This window comes from Malurus melanocephalus, unplaced genomic scaffold, assembly GCF_030028575.1.
Source record: "Malurus melanocephalus ecotype Western Australia unplaced genomic scaffold, MMel_1.1 scaffold_134, whole genome shotgun sequence".
NCBI lineage: Eukaryota > Metazoa > Chordata > Aves > Passeriformes > Maluridae > Malurus > Malurus melanocephalus.
The window spans coordinates 972,906-992,958 of NW_026623366.1; the positions used below are offsets into that span (position 1 = coordinate 972,906).

The 20,053-nt window shown below is 36.7% G+C and overlaps 2 protein-coding genes across 2 annotated transcripts in view; one reads left to right on the forward strand and one right to left on the reverse strand.

Annotated features, from left to right (window-relative positions):
• Positions 1 to 3,843: 3,843 nt before the first annotated feature.
• Positions 3,844 to 15,329, reverse strand: ANGPTL5 (angiopoietin like 5). The gene is made up of 8 exons (XM_057370840.1): positions 15,088 to 15,329; positions 13,221 to 13,368; positions 12,198 to 12,325; positions 11,733 to 11,826; positions 10,716 to 10,816; positions 6,551 to 6,671; positions 5,342 to 5,527; positions 3,844 to 4,169 (listed from the first exon to the last, which is right to left on the reverse strand). The coding sequence occupies exons 1-8, from the start codon at positions 15,187 to 15,189 to the stop codon at positions 3,850 to 3,852; spliced, it is 1,200 nt and encodes a 399-aa protein (XP_057226823.1). The 5' UTR covers positions 15,190 to 15,329; the 3' UTR covers positions 3,844 to 3,849.
• A 3,520-nt stretch (positions 15,330 to 18,849) lies between these two features.
• CEP126 (centrosomal protein 126) overlaps positions 18,850 to 20,053 on the forward strand; it is a 35,310-nt gene continuing 34,106 nt past the window's right edge. Inside the window, exons 1-2 of the mRNA XM_057370812.1 lie at positions 18,850 to 18,976; positions 19,872 to 19,997. Of these exons, the coding sequence (XP_057226795.1) occupies positions 18,882 to 18,976; positions 19,872 to 19,997 (221 nt within the window). The 5' untranslated portion in view covers positions 18,850 to 18,881. The remainder of the gene's footprint in view (positions 18,977 to 19,871; positions 19,998 to 20,053) is intronic.

Here is a 20,053-nt window from a genome sequence, read left to right on the forward strand (position 1 = left end):
GGAAAGGAAAGGAAAGGAAAGGAAAGGAAAGGAAAGGAAAGGAAAGGAAAGGAAAGGAAAGGAAAGGAAAGAAGCTGTCCCGCGGACCGGCACGCCCGGTGCTTTAGCGCCTCCTAGCGGCTGCCCCGAGCGCTCGGGTACCCGGGACCCGCCCGCCCCTCCCCAGGCCGGTTTTTGGAGCCGCGTGGGCTTCGGGCCCTCGGCAGCGGACAAACGGGTGCACCTGGGAAAACCCTCTCCTTTTTGAATGGRTTTGGCAACAAAGCTTTACAGGACTCAAAGCTGAGCCTGGTCTTTGCTTCTAAAGGCTTGTTTTTGCAAGACAGTCTTGCCTATCATCCCCCTGGCAAGAACAGACCCCTGCCTGCAAGCACCCAAAAATGTCAGACCAGATGAGCCCGGGGAAAAGCCGAGGCAAGGGAGGAAATGGAAAATATATGGTTGTGGGCSCCTTTGATACTGATGTTAGCAGCCTTTTTTCTCACTGAGAATTGCGTTAGGAATAGGTACTTGGGTTTATGTGCTTATGTGTAGTTTCTACATAAACAAATCTAAAAACTTAAATGGTGGAGCAAAAACCTTTCTATAATTAAAGYAGCATTCGTTTCTACGTATGTATTATATCTTCATACAATCCTGAGTAGTACAGTGTCATTTGCACTGYTCCATATATGAAATATTCATTAGAGCATGTTGTAACAGCTTCTGGTSGATGAATATAGAACATGTCAGCAAAATCTGTGTTTACTGAAAGCCATGGATGCCTTTCTTTCCTCAATTTTAACTCATTTTACAATGAGCTGCAAAATGAAGTGCATCCTGACTTTATAGACAGAACACCTGGCAGATCAATACCTAGCCTGGAAATGGGTGTGCAGATTTCCAAATTACTTACATTCTCTATACAGACATGCCAACAGAAATCCCACAAAGCACTACTCCCATGCCAGTGGATTGTSTCTGCATCTTCTTGTTTGGCAATGGGACAATACAGGGCATGTTTTAGAGGGAGACATGCAAAACAAAATTAAAGTCACTAGAAAGATTTTTGTAACCAGAATGGTCAAATAACTAAATAATCTGAGTTCACCAAACTGAGATTTACAAATTTAAGACATACTATTGGAAAAAGAAAACAAAAGAGAGAAGAGAAATTTCATGACATCAGAGATTACATGGGTTTTAATGACAACTTCTCATAGTTGGAACTATCATTCCTGGCGTGAATATTAAGTGTAGCTAAACCAAGATATTCTTTATTTGAAACAATCAGTTTCTCYTGATAAGCTACACTCTACATGTTCCTCTATATTATAGTTGAAACAAGATTTTTTTGGTGGGCAAATATCAGCTGATTACCACTCCTCAATATATGGCCACACAAATCTTGTGTTATCTTATGGCAGTTGGGAACCATCAGCTGTGAATATGAAACATAGGCCCCTGGAAACAGTTTAATATCCTTGCAAATTTTCTGTGTTTAATTAAAAATTTTATTTCACAGGTTTTTTGGGTTTTTTTTTACTACAGAAGAAATGGAATGAACCTTTGAAAACAACAGCCATCTATTACATGGAAAATGTTCTCTTGTCATTGCTGTATTTCAGATATGCACCAGGAAGCTGCCAACTAATCTYTAGCACTCTGATTTTATAGTCATACTCTACATTTTTTAAAAAAATGTCCATTTGCAAGAATGATTCTTCAAGCCCTAGTTATCTTTTCAGGTCCATCTCCTTTAAGATTTGGTGCTGCCAGCTAATTAGCCAATGCTCACAATGGGGAGATTAAAACCTCATCATTAAATGTGGAAATATCTGCCAGCAGGTCTGCAATCTTCATTTGCCACCTTCATTTTTAAGCAGGGATTCTAATTAAGCCAAAAGCAGCCTCAGGGTGTCAGTAGAATATAGCTCTATACATCCAAAGTACCTRTTTAGATTCCTGCTCATAGGCTCCGACCTGACTGTCAGAACAGAGGTCCCACCATCAAAATTTGAGGCTTTCATTAAAGCCATTAAATTTCTATGAAATTTAGCCACTGGCATTCTCCAGTAGGATTGTTGTGCCACAGGCTGAAGACTCTTCCTGACAAAGCCCTAACACAGTGACAACATCCAGGCTTGCAGCCAAAATTAATACTCTTTTAAGCTTTTTAACTACAAGCTTTTTAAGTGCTTGTTAGTCTTACTGCAGAGGCTCTTTCATTTTTAACATCTATCTGTATAGGTCTGCTGGGTCCAGGCTGCCGTTCAAAGCAGTTGTATTTGTGATAAGGCTGGTGTGAGGGAGGGCTGAAGAGGGTGTACATACAATCTCTTCACCTCTAATTTCAAATACTCCAGTGTCTGACAACCAACCCCTCCTGTGCTCAGAGAATTTAGTGTCCCCCAAGAGTGGGACCTATCCCCTTTCTCACAATCCCTCTATAAGGCCTGTGATATTTTTCCTCTAGCTACTTCCTACCATGCTTCTCCTGTAAGCTCCCCCCATAAGGATAGTCCTCAGTTTTCCTCCAGCAGAGAGGAAACYTTCTGCTTTTTCACAACTTCTTACCTCCAACTATTAAGGCTAGTCAAGCATACAAAAGAGGATTATTTTCTCTCCTTTAACCTTGTAACATACCCTATGAAAAGCTCCRTTTCCTCCTACAGCTACATAAATCTTTGGGAAGAAATCCTAAACCATGATGGTGCTGAATTGATGATGGCTTCTGCTCGCTGTATTTATGCTTGGTTAAAATAAAAAGAAGCAAAGAGGAAACTCGCAGAGTTTTTACCTGTTTTCATTCCACATGTTACTGCAGAGCTGGTCTGCTGAAACTGAAGCAAAGATGAGAAAACCATGCCTAGCTGCTACAGGTTAGATGCCAGGTTCAAAAAACACTGCTGTACTGACAACATTCACATTTTTATTGATGTTAGTCTATTTTTTATTGACAGAAATTCAAAGAATTCACAATCCTTAATTTTAAATGTGTTCATACAAGTTAAGTTGGTTTTGTTCATTATCACATGGTTGCTCACAGACTGAATGCCACTAAGAATGAAAAACATAAGATCAGGCCCATATATCCAAAAATTACAATTCCAAGGGTTGCATAAAAAGCTGTGAAGAAAAGTTTTCATATACAGTGAATTGTGAAACATACAAGAGCAAAGATCAGATTCTGAAACACATTGACTGTGAAAATTAAATACAAAATATATTGTAATTCTTGAATGTCACTATCAACCTTGCATAAAAATCAGGCCTTGAGGGTATGCAAAACTTTATTTATATATTGAAATAATTGTTGTTTTGTCTGGAATTTAGAAAGAAGAGCTGATTCTGGAAAATTAACCTAATTAACCTATGGTGTAGAACAAGTATTTTCCCAAAATATTATGATAAAAATGGCAGGTATAGGGATTGAAAACAAAAAAAAAAAAATGAACTTTCCTTGCAATTTAAATATGCAGAGAGCATAGGAAAAGAACATTCAAAAGTGAGCATTGCAATTCTTTTTATAATTTTTTTGTGCTGGTTCTGAGATTCCCTAAGAGGCAGTTGAATAAAAGCTGACAAATACTCAGTTTAATCCTTTTTCTGGAAACCCAGTTCTTATGACCTTATTTCTTAAGYAGGAACACTATAAATGCTGACATTTCACAATAAAAATGAGTAACTGTATGACAGAAATATCTAATGAAGTTTTAAGACTGAAGTGTTCAAGTGAAGATGAAAGGTATTTATGATTGTAGTGATATATTATATATAATTTTATATATATATATATATATATATATATATATTATTCTTCCAATTATTACATAATTGCAAGAAGAGATATATTTCTGGTTTTGTATGTCAATGGAAATATGGATAATAGGTTCTCCGAATTTTCATTGAAACTGATTTAATTTTGACTGGTTTTTTKTTCATTGTCCATGTATCCCAGTGAATCCCTGTTGCAAGGAATCTACCTGTGTAGCGATGAACACCATTAAGGTTTGCAAGGCCACACTTGTTGAACCACCAGCCAGTGTTATCACTGAAGTTACTGCAGCTCTTTACAGGCTGTCCTTTAATAGTGCACATTGGCCTGCATCCATCATTATCAACATCAAAAGTGCTGAAAGGCATGGAATTTTGGTTATCTTCTTTYCTATATCCTCTAAATGCATCACCTAAGTACAACAGATAAAATAGAAAGATATAAAATGTATTTACRGAGAAACATTTTTACTTGTTGCACACCTCACAAACCTTTCCTCTAAATTTATTAGAAATGTAGAATTCTTCAGAAATGGTTGTTGAGTACCAGATAATGAACTGTAAAAGTGCTAAAGTGTAAAGAAAAACAATAAAATACAGAGAAATATGGAAGCTGAAATTCAATAAAACTTTTTTTTTCCTTTTTTTTTCTTTTTGCAATGCAGGCTGGCTATGAAGGTAAAGGCTTCTGYTCTCAAAGAGAGAGGAAGAAAAGATAAAAGGAAACAAAAAGGGTTGCAACTTCAGATTTTCCAGTAACATGCCGAAAGCCCCAGAGTGAGTCATGAAAAAAGAATTGTTAAAACACAAAGGTCAGTTATTACTGTCTGTTGTGTTACTAAAGAACTTACTAAAGAAATATTTTTACAGAGTAAAGCACCAACACCTTTAGAAAGCAACTATTTCATTAATAATAAGGACCATTCTTGCATAACATGGAAAAAAGCAATAAGACATTATGCAATACTTAATGCAAATCTTTGCATGCTTAGTATATTTATGCTATTAAGGGAGGTCTGGTATTAATTTCTGTCTGTATCACTCAGCAACTGTTACACATTGTAGGGCAACTTTGTTTCACTCAGTTTCTTTCCCTACCCTTTGTACAAGACGATCTGGGCACTTCTGAATTATCCAAAGCATTATCAGGAAGACTGCCACTAGTATTAGCAAATCTGTGATAAGATAATGGGCATCTAAATAAGTGTACCATTAAATAAATAAACACTAACAACCACAAAATCCCTTATTATATATATCTAGCCCATTCCATTAAAGATCCTTTATTTCCCTTTTTTTTTAATTTTTTTTTTATTCCCAGAATGTTTATTCAATTATTCTATTAAAGATATTGAAGTGATAAAGTGATTTCCTGCTATATAAATATTTCCTGCTATATTTTGACATAACTGATCACCATAYCATTAAACATTTATCTGCATAAGTGAAAAGAGAAGTGCAGAGAAAAATACATAAGAAATAAAATTTTTGAAGTTATCTTAATTACTATTCTTTTGAATGAATTTTTTTCATGTAAAGAAAGGGAGCAACTACCTTTGAATACWTCAAAGAAGGAAGTTCTTACCAGCATTTCCTGAATAATGCCCCAAATGGATCTTAAAAGAACATGCTTCATCCTCTATCCAAAATCCATCATATAATGCATAGGCATGTTTGTCATTTTCCGATTCCAAATCCACATAAAGACTGAAACGAGTTGCTTTTTGATTTACTATRTCAAAAATCTTCCTCAGTCCAAGCCAAAATTCTCCTTAAAGAGAAATATAATATATAGGCTAGAAACAGAAACTGTAAAAGAAAAAGTTATTGTCCTTGTTTTTCTACTTTCCTTCCTGAATCAAATGTAATAAATGYTGTATGATAGGCTTATATTCCTTTGAAAGACTAATGAGGGAACAGAATAATCTTCCTACTTCCTTCAAAATTCATGTCAAGAATTTCCATATGTGCATCATCTTTTTTAATCTGTGATATTTTTTAGAAAATTCTCTACATGRTATATTTCAAATATTCATCTGCAATATATCTTAGAAGACCACAAAAACTGGATGAGTTAAAGATCCAGTTACATGAACAGAATTCAATAGCACTCCTAAAGGCAATACTGAGAAATGATAAATGTTAGCATTCCATGAAATTTTTAAAACATGCAAACCCTATTCTCAAGATTTAAGCCCTGCTCTCGGGATTTGCTGCCTCCATAAATCACACTTGTAGCCAAATATGAGCTGCACTTTTTTTGTACAGAAAAGCTCTGTGCTTCCATTGCAATCCCAGGTAAATTTCTGAAAAAGCAAATGGGTTTGGACTTGCGGGATTAAAGGTAGCAATACAAAATTAATATCACAGTTGTGTTGGTATTAGCTACTGAAATATTTCCATYGTTTATAACTTTGCATATCCTATGGTGAAATATTATTGATTTTTCTCCGCTCTAAGGAAATATTTTGCACATATGATTTAAACCAACAAAGGCACTTCTCTTTTAATATGAAAAGTGAGGAATACAATCTATAAWTTTTTTCAGGCAGAGAAGAAAATATTTTTAACACTTTTGTGAGAAAATAGCTAAAGACTTTAGTGGGATAATAGTCATTATTGRGAAGATCACACAACAGATTTGAGGACAAAAAATCTTGAAGTATAAATAAGACTTTTAAGAAACAAGAACTTTATACTACTGAAATTACCACACAGTTTAGTGGACTGTAGCTCMCATAAAAGCAGGAGAAATGTTGGATACAAAGCACTTTAGGGTATKTAAAATTAATACCAGCAAGATCACCAAATCCATCCAGATATTCAGACCATGTTCTCTGAAATGGAACAATTCCATCAGTTCTTTTCTGAACCACAGTCCATCCACCTCCTCGAAAATCCATGTCACACAAAACCTAGAGATAGATATGATTAAGTGTTCTTGAAGCAGCTTTTAAGAAGAAAAAAWTTTAATTAAATAAGGGTGGACTATTCTGATTTTTGCTAAGTAACATACTTTTCAAATATCTTTTAAACAACTCTAAGAAAATAAAAAAAATGTGCAGTATTTTCTTATATGTTCTTGTTGAACTGTTTGAATATTTCTTCAACCAGTAGAAAATGCTGTATACAATAATTTGTTCATAACAGATAAATTAAAAACTTTTGATAAATRTCACTGTAACATTTATAGCATGAAAGGGAAGCAGCTTGCAGTGTCATATATTATTCAGGCAAAATATGGTTGGTACAGGTAGCAACACTGAACAAACTTATTTCAGCAAAGCAAAATAGACACAACTTCTTATACGTTCTCCCTCACCATCACGCCTTCTTCCAGAGAATACTGTGTTTGTGGTGCCTGGGAAATTTAGAGCCTTTAATAATGGTGAGGAAATGGAAAACAGTGATAGCAATAACCCAGCATATAATAATTTGGAGCAGCAAAAACCTCTACATAAGACATGGCCTCGATYCAGGGAAATCCCAATGTGAACATATAACTGCCTGCAACTGAGCAGTACTACTGAATACATAAGATCAGCTCYCAAATTTATGAGTCTTTATGAGTCTTTGCTAAAATTTGTGTCCAACAGGAGGTCAAATGGCAGGGGTACAGCTGCCATCTGCTCTACTTTGGAATATCAATCTACATGGCATGTTTTCTCCTCAGCCCATCTAACTTAAGATATGCAATTGACTTTCCCAGTGCCAAACCTTGACCAGTTCTAACTGGGATTGCAAAGTCTGGGAATCTAATGTAGAAAGATCACATTGCACATTTAAACACTGCACTACCTAAGCTACCCAAAGTGATTCTAAGGGATAGTATGCATAAATAGTGTTTAAAAACAGAGGCTCATTTTTGTCTATAAATGTGACTAACATCAGGAGAATTAACCTGGAAAATGCTTATAGCTATGGAGCCAGAAGTTACTTGTGGTAACAAAAGTAAGTTCAGAATATAAYGTTGGCTCTCATAACATTAAGCAGATGCACAAGTGATGGAGTAAAGTAAGAAAGTTTTTGTGGCATTACAGGAAATGTACACAATGAAACATGTTTCAGAAAGGAGAGATTTGCAGTCTTAGCAGCTGATGAAATTGGAAACTAGGTGTAAGTCAGTTTAACCCTAAAAAAAAACTTGTGGCAAGCTGAGAATTATATGTTGCACCCCATTGCCTGTAGTAGCCAGATATTTTTCAGGAAACCAAACTTGTTCCTTGGCAGGAAAACATCAACATTGTAGTCAGACCTCTGTGATTTAACAACATCTTCTCGATGAATGACAAGAAAGCTCTGCAGGACAGAGATGCAACATGATCTAATACAGCATGGGGAATCTTGGATTTTCAAGTAAGGTACTTTGGGAAATCCTTGCAACACAAATATTAAAAGAATCAYAGTAAGGTTCATGTGCATGAAAAGAAATTGTGACCCTTATTCCCTGGAGAATCACATGCTTATTTCAGTCACCCAAGGAGGGCAGAACTGGAATAAAAAGAAATATAGAAGATTCCAAAATGAATATTTAGATGAAAATACCTAAACCTCATTCAAAATAGTCCCATTGCCTCATCCACTGTCTTAAGAAGATGATTGCATGCTTGGCTACTTCTCTGACTGTGAGTCAGAAATACTATGAGAAGCCCACTTGGTCACAACATCAATCTTTGGTCCAATATAAATCAGTGGGAGTGTTGATAATTCTCACAAGGAACAGATTTGGTTCCACATGATAGGTCATCAGCCATCAATACAGCATACAGCACCARTACATACACCAGCTAAATAAAAATGTTAGATAGACACAGAAAAATACAGTTAGCTGTCTAGAAAAATACAGACTAGCWGTCTAGTTTGCTTAATCCCTTATGGAAATGATGCAATTGTAAAGCCTTACCATAGTTAATCTGCTTTACCATTTGCTCTATGTCTCATATTGTGAAAGGTATGAAGGACATGATTGTGTCGGGTACAACTTAAATTAAATGAGAAGGAGGATGCTTCTACTAAATATTTCTTCCCTTTCCACCTGCAGTATGCATAAGAGTTATATTCTAAACTCCTGTTTTAGTTCGTCTGATCCAACTGAGAAATAACATWAATCTACATTTACTAATTGAAAAAAATGTATCAGAAATTGGTCATGATTCATTTTTCCAAAAGTGAAATTGGTTTTAATCACCTCATGATTAAATGYCCTGATGAAAGGCTATTTGGGAGTAACTTTCCGAGGGGACAGAAACCTACCACTACCACTAAAGCTAGATATTCTTATTGCTTCTGGAATTTGGAGCTCAATTAGCCCAAGTTAAGATCAAAATCTACACTCACTTTTGGAAACATGAGGTGTCAAACATGAGAAACAAGAATAGGATCACGTTATCTAAATAGTTTTCATTTAACTGATATCTTTATGCAAATTATTCTAAACACATTTAGATTCCATTGCATTGAAAAGGCAGTTTATTGCTCAAAAGGTCCTTATTGCAATAAATTGTTTCATGTTGGCTTTGTTTCCTRTTTTTTAGTTTCTTACTATGTTTTTCTGCCTATTTTTTCTCATTTTGCTGATCTGCAGAACATTTAGAACTCYTGGCTATTTGCCTCTAAAAGATGCTTTAGAATTTCTTGTTTATATTTTAATGTCTTGATATTTTTGTCCATCTATCATTACTCTTCTACTCTTTTTATGCTTCAACACATGAAAGAATTCACATTAAATAGTTTTCCTTAAAATAACATTCTTTATGGAACACGTATTTTAGATATTTTTCTCTGAGAGCTTATTGGCACTGTCTTTTAAGTTCTGTGCAACATCAATGAGACAAGAAATGAGACACTCATGACTGCAGACATTCTTGCCATCATTTATTGTTACCTTGTTCTTTTAATCAAATTATTATGATTTTTCTAACGTGTCTCTGGAATCCCCTTCAATCCAGAAGAAATTATGAAACAGATGCATTTTTTTTGCTATGGTTGCATTTTCTTCATACTATAAATACGGTTGTTCTGTGAACAGTGCAATGTGTCTTTGCCTTTCTTTTACATGGAAGAAACTTGCCAATGAGTTACAGATCCTTTGCCTGAGCTCGCTGATTGTAGAGAGAATGACAGATTTTTCTGTCAGGGGTTTCCAGAATCAAGTTCTTTTTTCTTTTGAGATTACAGCATAATTCTGAAGCCTTTTCTTAACCAATTTGAGATCCTTTTTTGTAGCATTTTCAAGGGCTCCACTTGGCAAGAGATAAAGGGATTCACCCTTCCTTTGTTACATACAAAGGAACACTATAAAGTTGATATTAAACTTTGCCAGTTATTAGTTGGCCCTCATTTTTCTTCAAAAACTAATGACCTCAATATGTACTGCAAAGTTAAAGGTTTGAAAGTGCCATATCTGCCTTTCTGCTATGCATAAGGCCTTCTCTAAATACAACAGCCTGAAATGGTAATAAACACATAATAAAACAAAATATTCCTGTTTTATTTGAATGGATCTGAATACTCTGAGTCTAAGGAAATTAACCCAAAATTCTCTTCTAGATGAGCACTATTATTCTGAGCAATTACAAAAAGTGCAGGCAGTGATAGGAAGCATGATTACTGCAGCTTGTTTTAGGAATCTATATCCTTGTTTCAGGAATACAAACTCTAAAATAGAAAAGAACAGCACTTCTCCATATCTAAAGCTGGAAAACACCTTGAGTTCTCCTCTACAGAACATTTTTCACTGCATATGAAAACTGACAATGGATTCTTACGAGAGAGGTTAAATTTCTTTGTAGAAAACAAGAAACTTTTCAACATATAGTAACAGCAGACACATGCAGATGCTTTAATRCATTTTTTCATTAATCTGTTCAGAAATTTTCATGGAAAACACTTTAAATCTATTAAAAAATTCTAAATGCATATTCTCAAGCAAAGTGTGACTATAATAATAAATGTATTACCTCAAATGGATAATTTGATCCTTCTGGATGGATAATGTACAGACCACTTGGAGTTTTTGAAACTGAACCAACAGTATCTTTAATATGAGTGCAGTCCAAACCTAGAGACAAAAGGTATTCAATGAAGTTCATTAGCAAAATGTTTTAAAAAGTACAGATTAAGCACATGAATATTACTTTTCTTGGTGATATATGACTTATTTAAAATATAATTTTATTCTCATGCAAACTTCAAAATCATGCTTTGTCATGAATTTATCTTGTGAATTAAAATTCTCCAAACACTATTAAGCCCCTAAGTATAAATGACACTGTATAGACAAAGTTCTTTCTAATCTTAATAGATATGATACTGAAGTTAAAGATTATGTATCTGGGTAACTTTACAGATGTTTTTTTCATTTTATTTATAACACCTGTACTGTGAAAAAGAYATGTTATCTGGGAAATGAAGTATTTTTCCTATAGATATTTGTATTTATACTTGTAAAAGGCTTTCCATCATAATGTATACATGAAAAAAACATTTACCAATAGGTGTTAAGCCAAGAAATATGTTAAACATACTTAAACAAGAAGTTTCCACAGCCAACATGACTTCTTAGAGGTCATGTTTCCTTAGTTTGGATGTACACTAAAGAGATTAACTGTCCAGGATATAAGTGACTTCCATCCCRTTTGAATAGGGACACTGCAGATGCAGAGCACTCTTTCATTTCGTTGCAAAGGAATGTGTCATTTCGCAACCTCAGATCACTTGCTAACTAATACTCATACTTAGTATTTTGCATAAAAATCAACATACTAAACAGGATGCCTGGAGCTGTCAGTTGCAAATTATTTAAAGCAGTATTAAATTATAGGATTTTTAAAAGTTTGTTAAGTTTCCATAGTTTATATGTTACTAACACAGGATAAATGTCAATGTTACAATGCTTATCTTTGCTTTAATTAGATCCTTTTCAAGATAAAAAGATAAAAAATGAAGGTATCAAGACTCTATCTGAAAAAACTTACCATGAGATTGAACTGCTTTGTTAGGAAGTGGATCCAGATGTTTTCTCAGAACYACTGTGTTCAAAAGAACAAGTTTGTTCATGAGTTCATTTACCTGCAAATTCAAGTAAAAGATCTTTCATTAGGTTGCAGTGAGGAATCTTACATTATAAAGTTTTTTTGTTGACTCCTGATAAATGTAATCTGAAGTTCATTTCTGTGATGTTCAGTAATTTGTACCAATGCGAAGGAACAGTAATCCACTTTTCCAACTGCCATGTATGACATTAGGTTATGAAACAGGTGGTGCTTATAACCCCACAGAGAAATGGAACTCACACCCTACCAGAAGTATAAGGACTGGTGATAGAGACTCTAACCCTATCAATTTAATGACAATTTAATGAGCCCTATTTTTCCTCAGAAAGACAACACCTGCAGTGAGAAATAACAAATACAAATCTTTATAATGAAGAAAAAAAGTACCTGAGTAGAAAGGTAATCCAAAGAAGACTGTTGATCATCCATCATGTCTCTTACCAGTTTTTTTGTACTTCTTGCATATTCAGCAAGAGAGTTCTGTAAATTTCCTTCAAAAGAAATATGTTCATCCACTTTTTTTTTTTATAACTCTAGAAATACTCTTGACTGAATGACAACATGCTTATTTATGATAGCTAATTGAATACTGAAGGTGTTTTACCTTGTGGCACCTAAAAGTGAAATGAAAAATGAAAATAATACAGAAAGCACAGATTAAAGCTAAAGATGATAGAAACTTCAGAATTGCTGATTGCAGTAAAGACATCTTAAGGAAGGATGGCTCTTCCTACATATTGAAGAATTTCATCTGATCCTTGGGCAACCTGGGTAACCAGTCATTGGATATCACAGAAATAAAATTGCATATGATAAAAGACAGATATATAAGGTTTCTTGTCACCTTACATTTGCTCAATCACTGTACTACTCCTGGTTTTTCCCTGATGCTAAAAACCATGATGATCATCATCATAATGATATATAATTAATAACATTTTWAAAATAATATTGAAAACTAAGAATTTGCACAGTTATTTCAGAGGTTGATTGTATAATCTTCTGTGTAGTTTGTCAAGGTAGTGAATAGAGAATTCCCTGTGTAAGCCTCTATAAAAGGTAAGATGAAGTACACATTTACTCCTATGTAATTAACTAATTAACCTTCTCCCACTTTACACCCCACACATAGTGACATTCAGAGAGTAACAGATCCAGGCAGGTTGTGCTGCTTCTGGGATTTGCCTGTCTTCRCTCATGGTTATACTTTGTCACACCAGCTGCATCCCAAAAACAGGGTACCGCAAATTTTCTGAACAATACACAGTTTAGGCAGCAGGGTCACAAGGCTGTCACATGTGCTCAAGAAGATTAAAAAATAAATTTGCACAGCATAGCGTAGCACAGGAGAGGGTTGCATAGCATGCACTGCATAGCTCATTGCTAAAAGTATTCTTGTTGAATACATACTGCACATGGAATGTTTGTCCTCTCGTAAAATTTTAGCTTGAGCATCACATGGTACAAGGCAAAGTTCTTTTTGTTTTGAAATATCTGCCGATTTATTTTTCTCTTCTGCCTGGAGTGGTCCCTCCACAGCTCCAACACTCCTTGTGTCCTGTTGTACCAAACAATGGACAAATAAATTGAACATAAAGCATATATAAAATAGCTCAGTCTGTCAAAATGAAGTAGATTGCTCCACGGGACTTCCTTTAAAACCTGTTTTTTTAAAGCTTATCAAGCAATAATTGACAAAGCTGAAACCAAAACCAGTTTGGTGTTCTCTGCTTAGCCATACCTCGTAAGAAAAAGGTAGTGTCAAAAGTAAAGAATAACCTCTATAAATTTWAAAAAATACTACCACCATTTCTGGTGAGGTATTCTACCTGTGAGCGCTGTGAACTGGAGGCAAGAACTTGCAAATCCTGCATTTTAGAAGCTCACATTTTAGGAATCACCACACCAAACAGATATCTCAAAGGCTAAGAAACTTTATTTTCACTGAAAGGAGCTGGCTTTTGGATTTACCAGATATTAGCAAAATACTTTTACACTTGAAAATCCCTAAATTAATTATTTAGATTCTGATCAGGAAAATACATGCATAAGTTTTTAACTTATGCACACAAGCAGTCCTGAGAGGATTCTCAGACCAATTCAGCATTTAAAAAAAAAAATTAAATTTTCTTATAGGAGAAAGAATAAAGGAACACTATTCATAGGCACACAGTTATCTGAATTAATATTAATAACAGCATTAGTAAAAGTAGTTACACCTATTACTGCTATTTTAAAATTCTATTTTTAAATTTAATAGTTTTTCTTCCATGATATCATATGGCATAAAATAAGGGAATACCTCTCAATCATCACTAAAGAAATTACGAAAAGTAACTCCCAAAATATTTCTTATTGTCAAAAGCAACATATTTTCATATGAGTCATTGTTTGATGATTTCATAATCTCAGCAAATCATTTGTAATATGTTAATATATTATGTTTTCAAATGAAAATAGGATCCTTAGAAATGTCAAGATTTTATTGAAAAACAGAATTTATTTGGACTTGAATACATCTTCAATACAGTTGTTCTTTCCTTCTCCAGGTTTTCTCTTTTTGCAATTGGCACTATACCAGCAAGCTCTGAACAGGATTTTTTTCCTRATTTTTGCTCTTAAAAAGTGAAAGTAAAAATTACAAAAAGCTGTTAACAAAGAGATTTTACMAAAAAAAAAGATTTCTGAATTACTACTGAAATTGTATTTTGTGTCTGGAGAATGGTAGAGAAGTAAAAGAATGTTTTTCTTTAATTTTGAAATAAGCACAAAATAAAGAAAGAAAAATTATATGACAGTTATAAACAGATCACTTGAAACTTATAAATAGAACACTTGAAAGTATGGTTTGTTCCAGGGCTATCACAGTTACTCACCAGACGTTCAATTAAACACTGTCAAGCAAATATTTTTAATCAATATTTATCTTTAACAAAAGCCAACATGAAACAAGCACTTAAGTCTGATCTCAGCACTTCAAGCAAAAACTGGCTCTGCCAAAAACAATAGTTATTCTACRTTTATAGTCATGCAGATGAGATTAAAAGTATGACCTAAAAATTGAGCTGTGATAAAGGACATTACACAAAAATGTTCTAATATACTGAATTCATGCCATTTCAATGTAGTTCTTTTTCTCTATGAAAATACTTGATTCTTCTGTATTTTCATGTCTTTTTTGAATAAGSCAATCCACATTTTTAAAACATCTATCACTTTTCTGAGAAAGTATTCAGTTACATTTATTATCTTAACAAAAAGTAATTGAAAATCTTACCTTAGGTGAACAATGTTTGCCATCATTTATTAGAGTTTCTCCTAAACTGAACAAAAAAATATTAAGACAAATCAATGAAGTTTTCCTAAAGTGGTGGTTCATCTTTTACTTGAAGAAATGCAAATGTTTTGATGAGTTTCAAATTTCTGTGGAAAGAATTGTACACTATGAAGTCCTGATCTAACTATTTGGGAATGTCTACAGCACAAAGGGCAGCCAACACATCASTGCTTTTACTGCCTGGATTTAATAAACCACATTTCAACTCCACAGTAGATTTTATATACTACTACTTGCATCCTGAGGGAAATTACTGCTTATCACCTCTACATGACACATCAAATAYATATATTTTCATTGTGATAAACTCTGACGGATATTCTTATATGCTATTTTTAAGCATTTGTGTATATTTGGTATGAGTGGTCTGGGCTACTTGAAAGAAAAACTAGTATTACTCAATGTTTTCAAATTTTTACAAAGCTTTTAATCATTAAAATGAAGGTGTTTGTRTTGTGTTGGGGGGTAGTGCACTGGAACAGAGCTGTGGAGGCAATTYGGGAATATGTCATAGAAGTTCAAAATAGAGAACTGAAAAAACATTTCTAATTAGTACTTTGTATTACATATTACAATTTTTTTTTCTGGGAGGATAATAGCATTATTTTAGTCTCACTGGTAGCCCACCCATAATAACATAGGTATTGAAAAACTGAGACAATAATTTAATACAATTATTTTTAACCCTGAAAAAAGTCAAAGTATGAAAGAATGGTGTGAAAAAATGGGAAAATTAAATGCAGTCCACAGAAGCTTAATTAAAACTATGAGGCACTTRCAGTTTGTACACTCTCAAGTCCACTACTTTGTATCTTAAAAACTGGATCTGATAATCTAACAAAAAAAAAGTTCCTAAAGGTCCAACAGATTTTCAACTCCTCATGCACTTTAGAGAATTTAAATTGTTTGTGATCTGACTGTACAAATGAAACCTCAGCTTCCAATGTACTAATGGGAAATACATTGTCCAAAGGATCTTCAGAATACACTGTTCAACTGCACCTTACACAGGTACAAGAAGACAATGTTCCMAATTTGTCTTGATAATGTGGTTATMTCCACCCCTATCAAAAGCTGGAATACAATGGAATACTGTGGCTTTTGCTACCAAGATTTGTTGGGAGCAATCAATATTTGTTTGATTTGGGTATTAATATGCTTTTAAATCCAATGTTTTCTTTGAAAATTAATAGCTCAATGATGCTAAGAACCTGTACCTGAAACGAGCATATTCAACTGCCTGTGAAATTCTGAATAACTTTGGCTTCTCTGTATCCCTCAAAATCAAATTTTTAATCTGTTCTAAAGTACCACATGGCACATCATAGTCTTCCAATATGAGACTTACTAGGGTTTAATTAGTGCCTCAGTTGATGCTCTCTCAAGAATATGCAGGTTGTGATCCATAGTTCAGTCTCAGGAAGAGGGTGAAAAGRTTTTCATGGCTATCTATCTAGATATTGTGTTTAAGGCAAATAGTTTTTCTTCTTTTTTCTGTGTATAAAAATAGGAAGAGGTGACAAATTTCAGGAAGGAATGGTTAAAAYAGTCAGAACATTAGCTGAACTTCTTCTCCCGTGCAGGTCCTTACATAGCTTGGAGGAAGCTATAGGACATTAGCAGAATAATCCTCCACTGGGACAAGAAGGAAAAGAAAATATGTTTTTCCAGCAGCAYAGCTATTCCCCAGCCCTCAAATAAGACTGGTAATAAATGCAGAATCCATCCCACAAAGTTTTAAGAGCTGATCTTCATCCTTCACTGGAGTATCAGTGTCTAGCCCACAGTAAAATTTATAAAGTATCTTTCAAACCAGCTGCCAGAATGGAACCTTCCATTCTGTAATTACTTCAKATCAGGCTTTTTGCTATCCCAGAATAATTATACACTTCTGAATCACATGGCCCTCAGCTTGTCACCTTCTTGTCCCACAGTGAAATTACTCATGAGGAGGAATTATCCAAYAGCTGTAAAGGAGGACTATGAAGACTTAATAAAAAATTAAACAAGGGAAAGACAGAAATATATATAGACACTATCCTTAGTTCTAAATCTCAGAAGGTATTTTAAGGTGAAGCTGCAAGTTGTGCTGTATTAGATCAAAATTTTCAGTAAATCTAAGGAAGCTCAAATTCTACTGGTGGCATGAGTTGACCACAAACATCAATCTTCCTAGGTGGGACAGGGGCCCAAATTTTGCAGTTTCCCAGCTCTGCTTCAGTTCTATTCTGCTTGGGTGACTGAGTTGTCCATCCTGATGAAGCCTTCTACTGCATCCTAAAAATATAACTKTGCATTTTATCAAGCAAGCTGGGATTTTAAAAGAATATGTAGATTAAAAAGCTCTCGATGGTAAAGTGACCACCACTTATCTACCTGCAACACCACACAGCAGATGGGACAAAGAAGTGGTGAATTTTGGGTTGGTATTCTGAACTAGKAGGTGAAAGACTTTCATTTCAGGCTCATCTTCTCAACTGCAGTAACTGGGATRCTATAAATATTAAGCACATTTGGCAACCTCACCACCGGTGGTCTTGACTGTGAAATGGTAATAGTAACACCCACTTCACAAACTGTGCTATACAAACAAATATGAGGGAGGGGTCTGTGAAGAAAAGTATTTTACAAATGAAGAGCACTATTTTACCTTCCTAGTCGAAGACATAGAACAGCTGCACACATGAAAAAAAAAAAAAAAAAAAAAAAAAAGGTTTTCGCAGTCTCAGGAAAAAACTGGGGTTTTTTTCTGGTTTGGTGGGTTTTCGGGTTTTTGTTGTTTTGAGGGGCTTTGCATAACTATATTTATGAACTTTTAAATATTTTTCTGTAATATTTTATAMAATTTTACTTTCTTTATTGTTCTGCAAACTGTGATTGAAAAAAAAAAGTTTATGGTTTTAACTCCAAGTCTTTTAACGGGTCTAAAGAGGCACCCGCAGAGCTCTGCAAACCGCACGCAGGGTTGGGGCGGTGTTTGCCCACAGGAACGCGTTCTCCCGGATACCGGCTGTGTTTGGGGCTTTTAAAGGTCATCCCGCGGTTTATGGCGCTGCCAAGAATGGAAAGCCCGGTGAAAGCCAAGCACCATCCCTGGCACGGCATCCCTGACGAGACGGGATGGCGGGGCAGTGCGGAGCGAGGTGCAGCACCCCGGCACGGGCACCGGCACGGACGGCGAGGGGAGGCGCACCCCGGCCTGCCCTGTCCCCTGCGCCCGCTGTGGAGCCGCGCCCCGGCCTGCCCTGTCCCCGGCACCCGCTGTGGAGCCGCGTCCCGGCCTGCCCTGTCCTCTGTACCCGCTGTGGAGCCGCGCCCCGGCCTGCCCTGTCCCCGGCACCCGCTGTGGAGCCGCGTCCCGGCCTGCCCTGTCCCCTGCACCCGCTGTGGAGCCGCGTCCCGGGCTGCCCTGTCCCCTGCACCCGCTGTGGAGCCGCGTCCCGGGCTGCCCTGTCCCCTGCGCCCGCTGTGGAGCCGCGTCCCGGCCTGCCCTGTCCCCTGTACCCGCTGTGGAGCCGCGCCCCGGCCTGCCCTGTCCCCTGCACCCGCTGTGGAGCCGGCAAATGCTGCGCCAGCCACCCCCGCTGCCCCCAGCACCGCCCCGCAGCGCCGCGGCCCCGCCCCGTTGCGAAGGAAGCGGCGTCGCCGGTTGCTACGAGGCCGGGCAGGACGCGCAGAGCGGCGGGGCGCGGTGCTGGCGGCGGTGTGGGCCCGGCTCTGGCGGCGGGCGCTGGATGGAGCCCGGCGGGAAGGCCGGCGAGGCGGCGAGGGGACAGCATTTCCCCGGGGCTCCGCAGGACCGCTMCGGAGGGCTGCGGAGCGTCCCTGGGTATCCTTCCTGAGGCCGTCCCCGAGCGCTGGGGCCGGGCGTTTCTCGGGGCCGCGGGGCTGTGTGGGGCCCGTGTGGGGCGGCGGCGGGGCCGGGGCGGCGATGGCCCAGCCATGCCCCGCCCTGTCAGGGACCTCCTCAGGGGTGTCTTCAAATTAAAACTTGTACATTGTGGGTTTTAAACTGCCGTGGGAAAGTTGACTTCTCGAGCAACTTCGGAGTGTTTTTGTTTTCCCTCTTCTAAGGAGATTCTGCCGCTAGGAATTGTGGTTTCCATCCTAACTTGGGGGTTCTTGTTTTTTGAATTTTAGTAGTAAGAACTACTGACACAAGCTCCAAGATCCGCCTGCACAGTGCTACTTAAATAGTTACTGGCGTTAGGCAGGACTGATCTGGCTTCGTGGAGAGAATTGATTTAATGATGTTAATCAATTTCAGTGTAAACTAATCCTAGGGGGGAGGATGTCTGTGTCTGTGTGTCTGTGTCTATGTGCCCGTGTGTCTGTGTGTCTGTGAGTTTATTATTTATCACTTTCCCTGTGATACCTGCCTCTTTATGTCAGAGGTTTCGATATCTACATAAAATGTCCCTTCAAAGGAACATAATAAAGGTGGGATTTGTCAGCTGGTGATGAAAGATGAGCCTCTCCTAACCCTTTAAAAAGTAAAATGCAATTACATTATTTTTCTGGATGAGTGTAARATTAGTTATCCCTATAACATACAGTTATGGGACCTACTCTTGTCTRTTTAGTCAAAAGGCATATCAGCATTTTCTATCTCATGGATAAAGTCTGCCCTTTCCCAAAAAGGTATATAAGGTCAATCAAACAGGCTATTAAGTCTTTTAATGAACTGTTCAATCCACTTTCTATTGTCCTTAACACAATCTTAGGGATAGAGATTTAACATTTCATTTTGAACAAGATTTGCAAGAGGAACGTCGGGCATTGAAAGAGGATCAAAAAATACATCGGAGCAAGGTCATGAAATATTTGATGGAGACAAACAGAAGAAGAAGGCAAGTAACTAGAGTTCCTTTAGTGGAGGATTGTTTTAAAAAAAAACAAACAAACA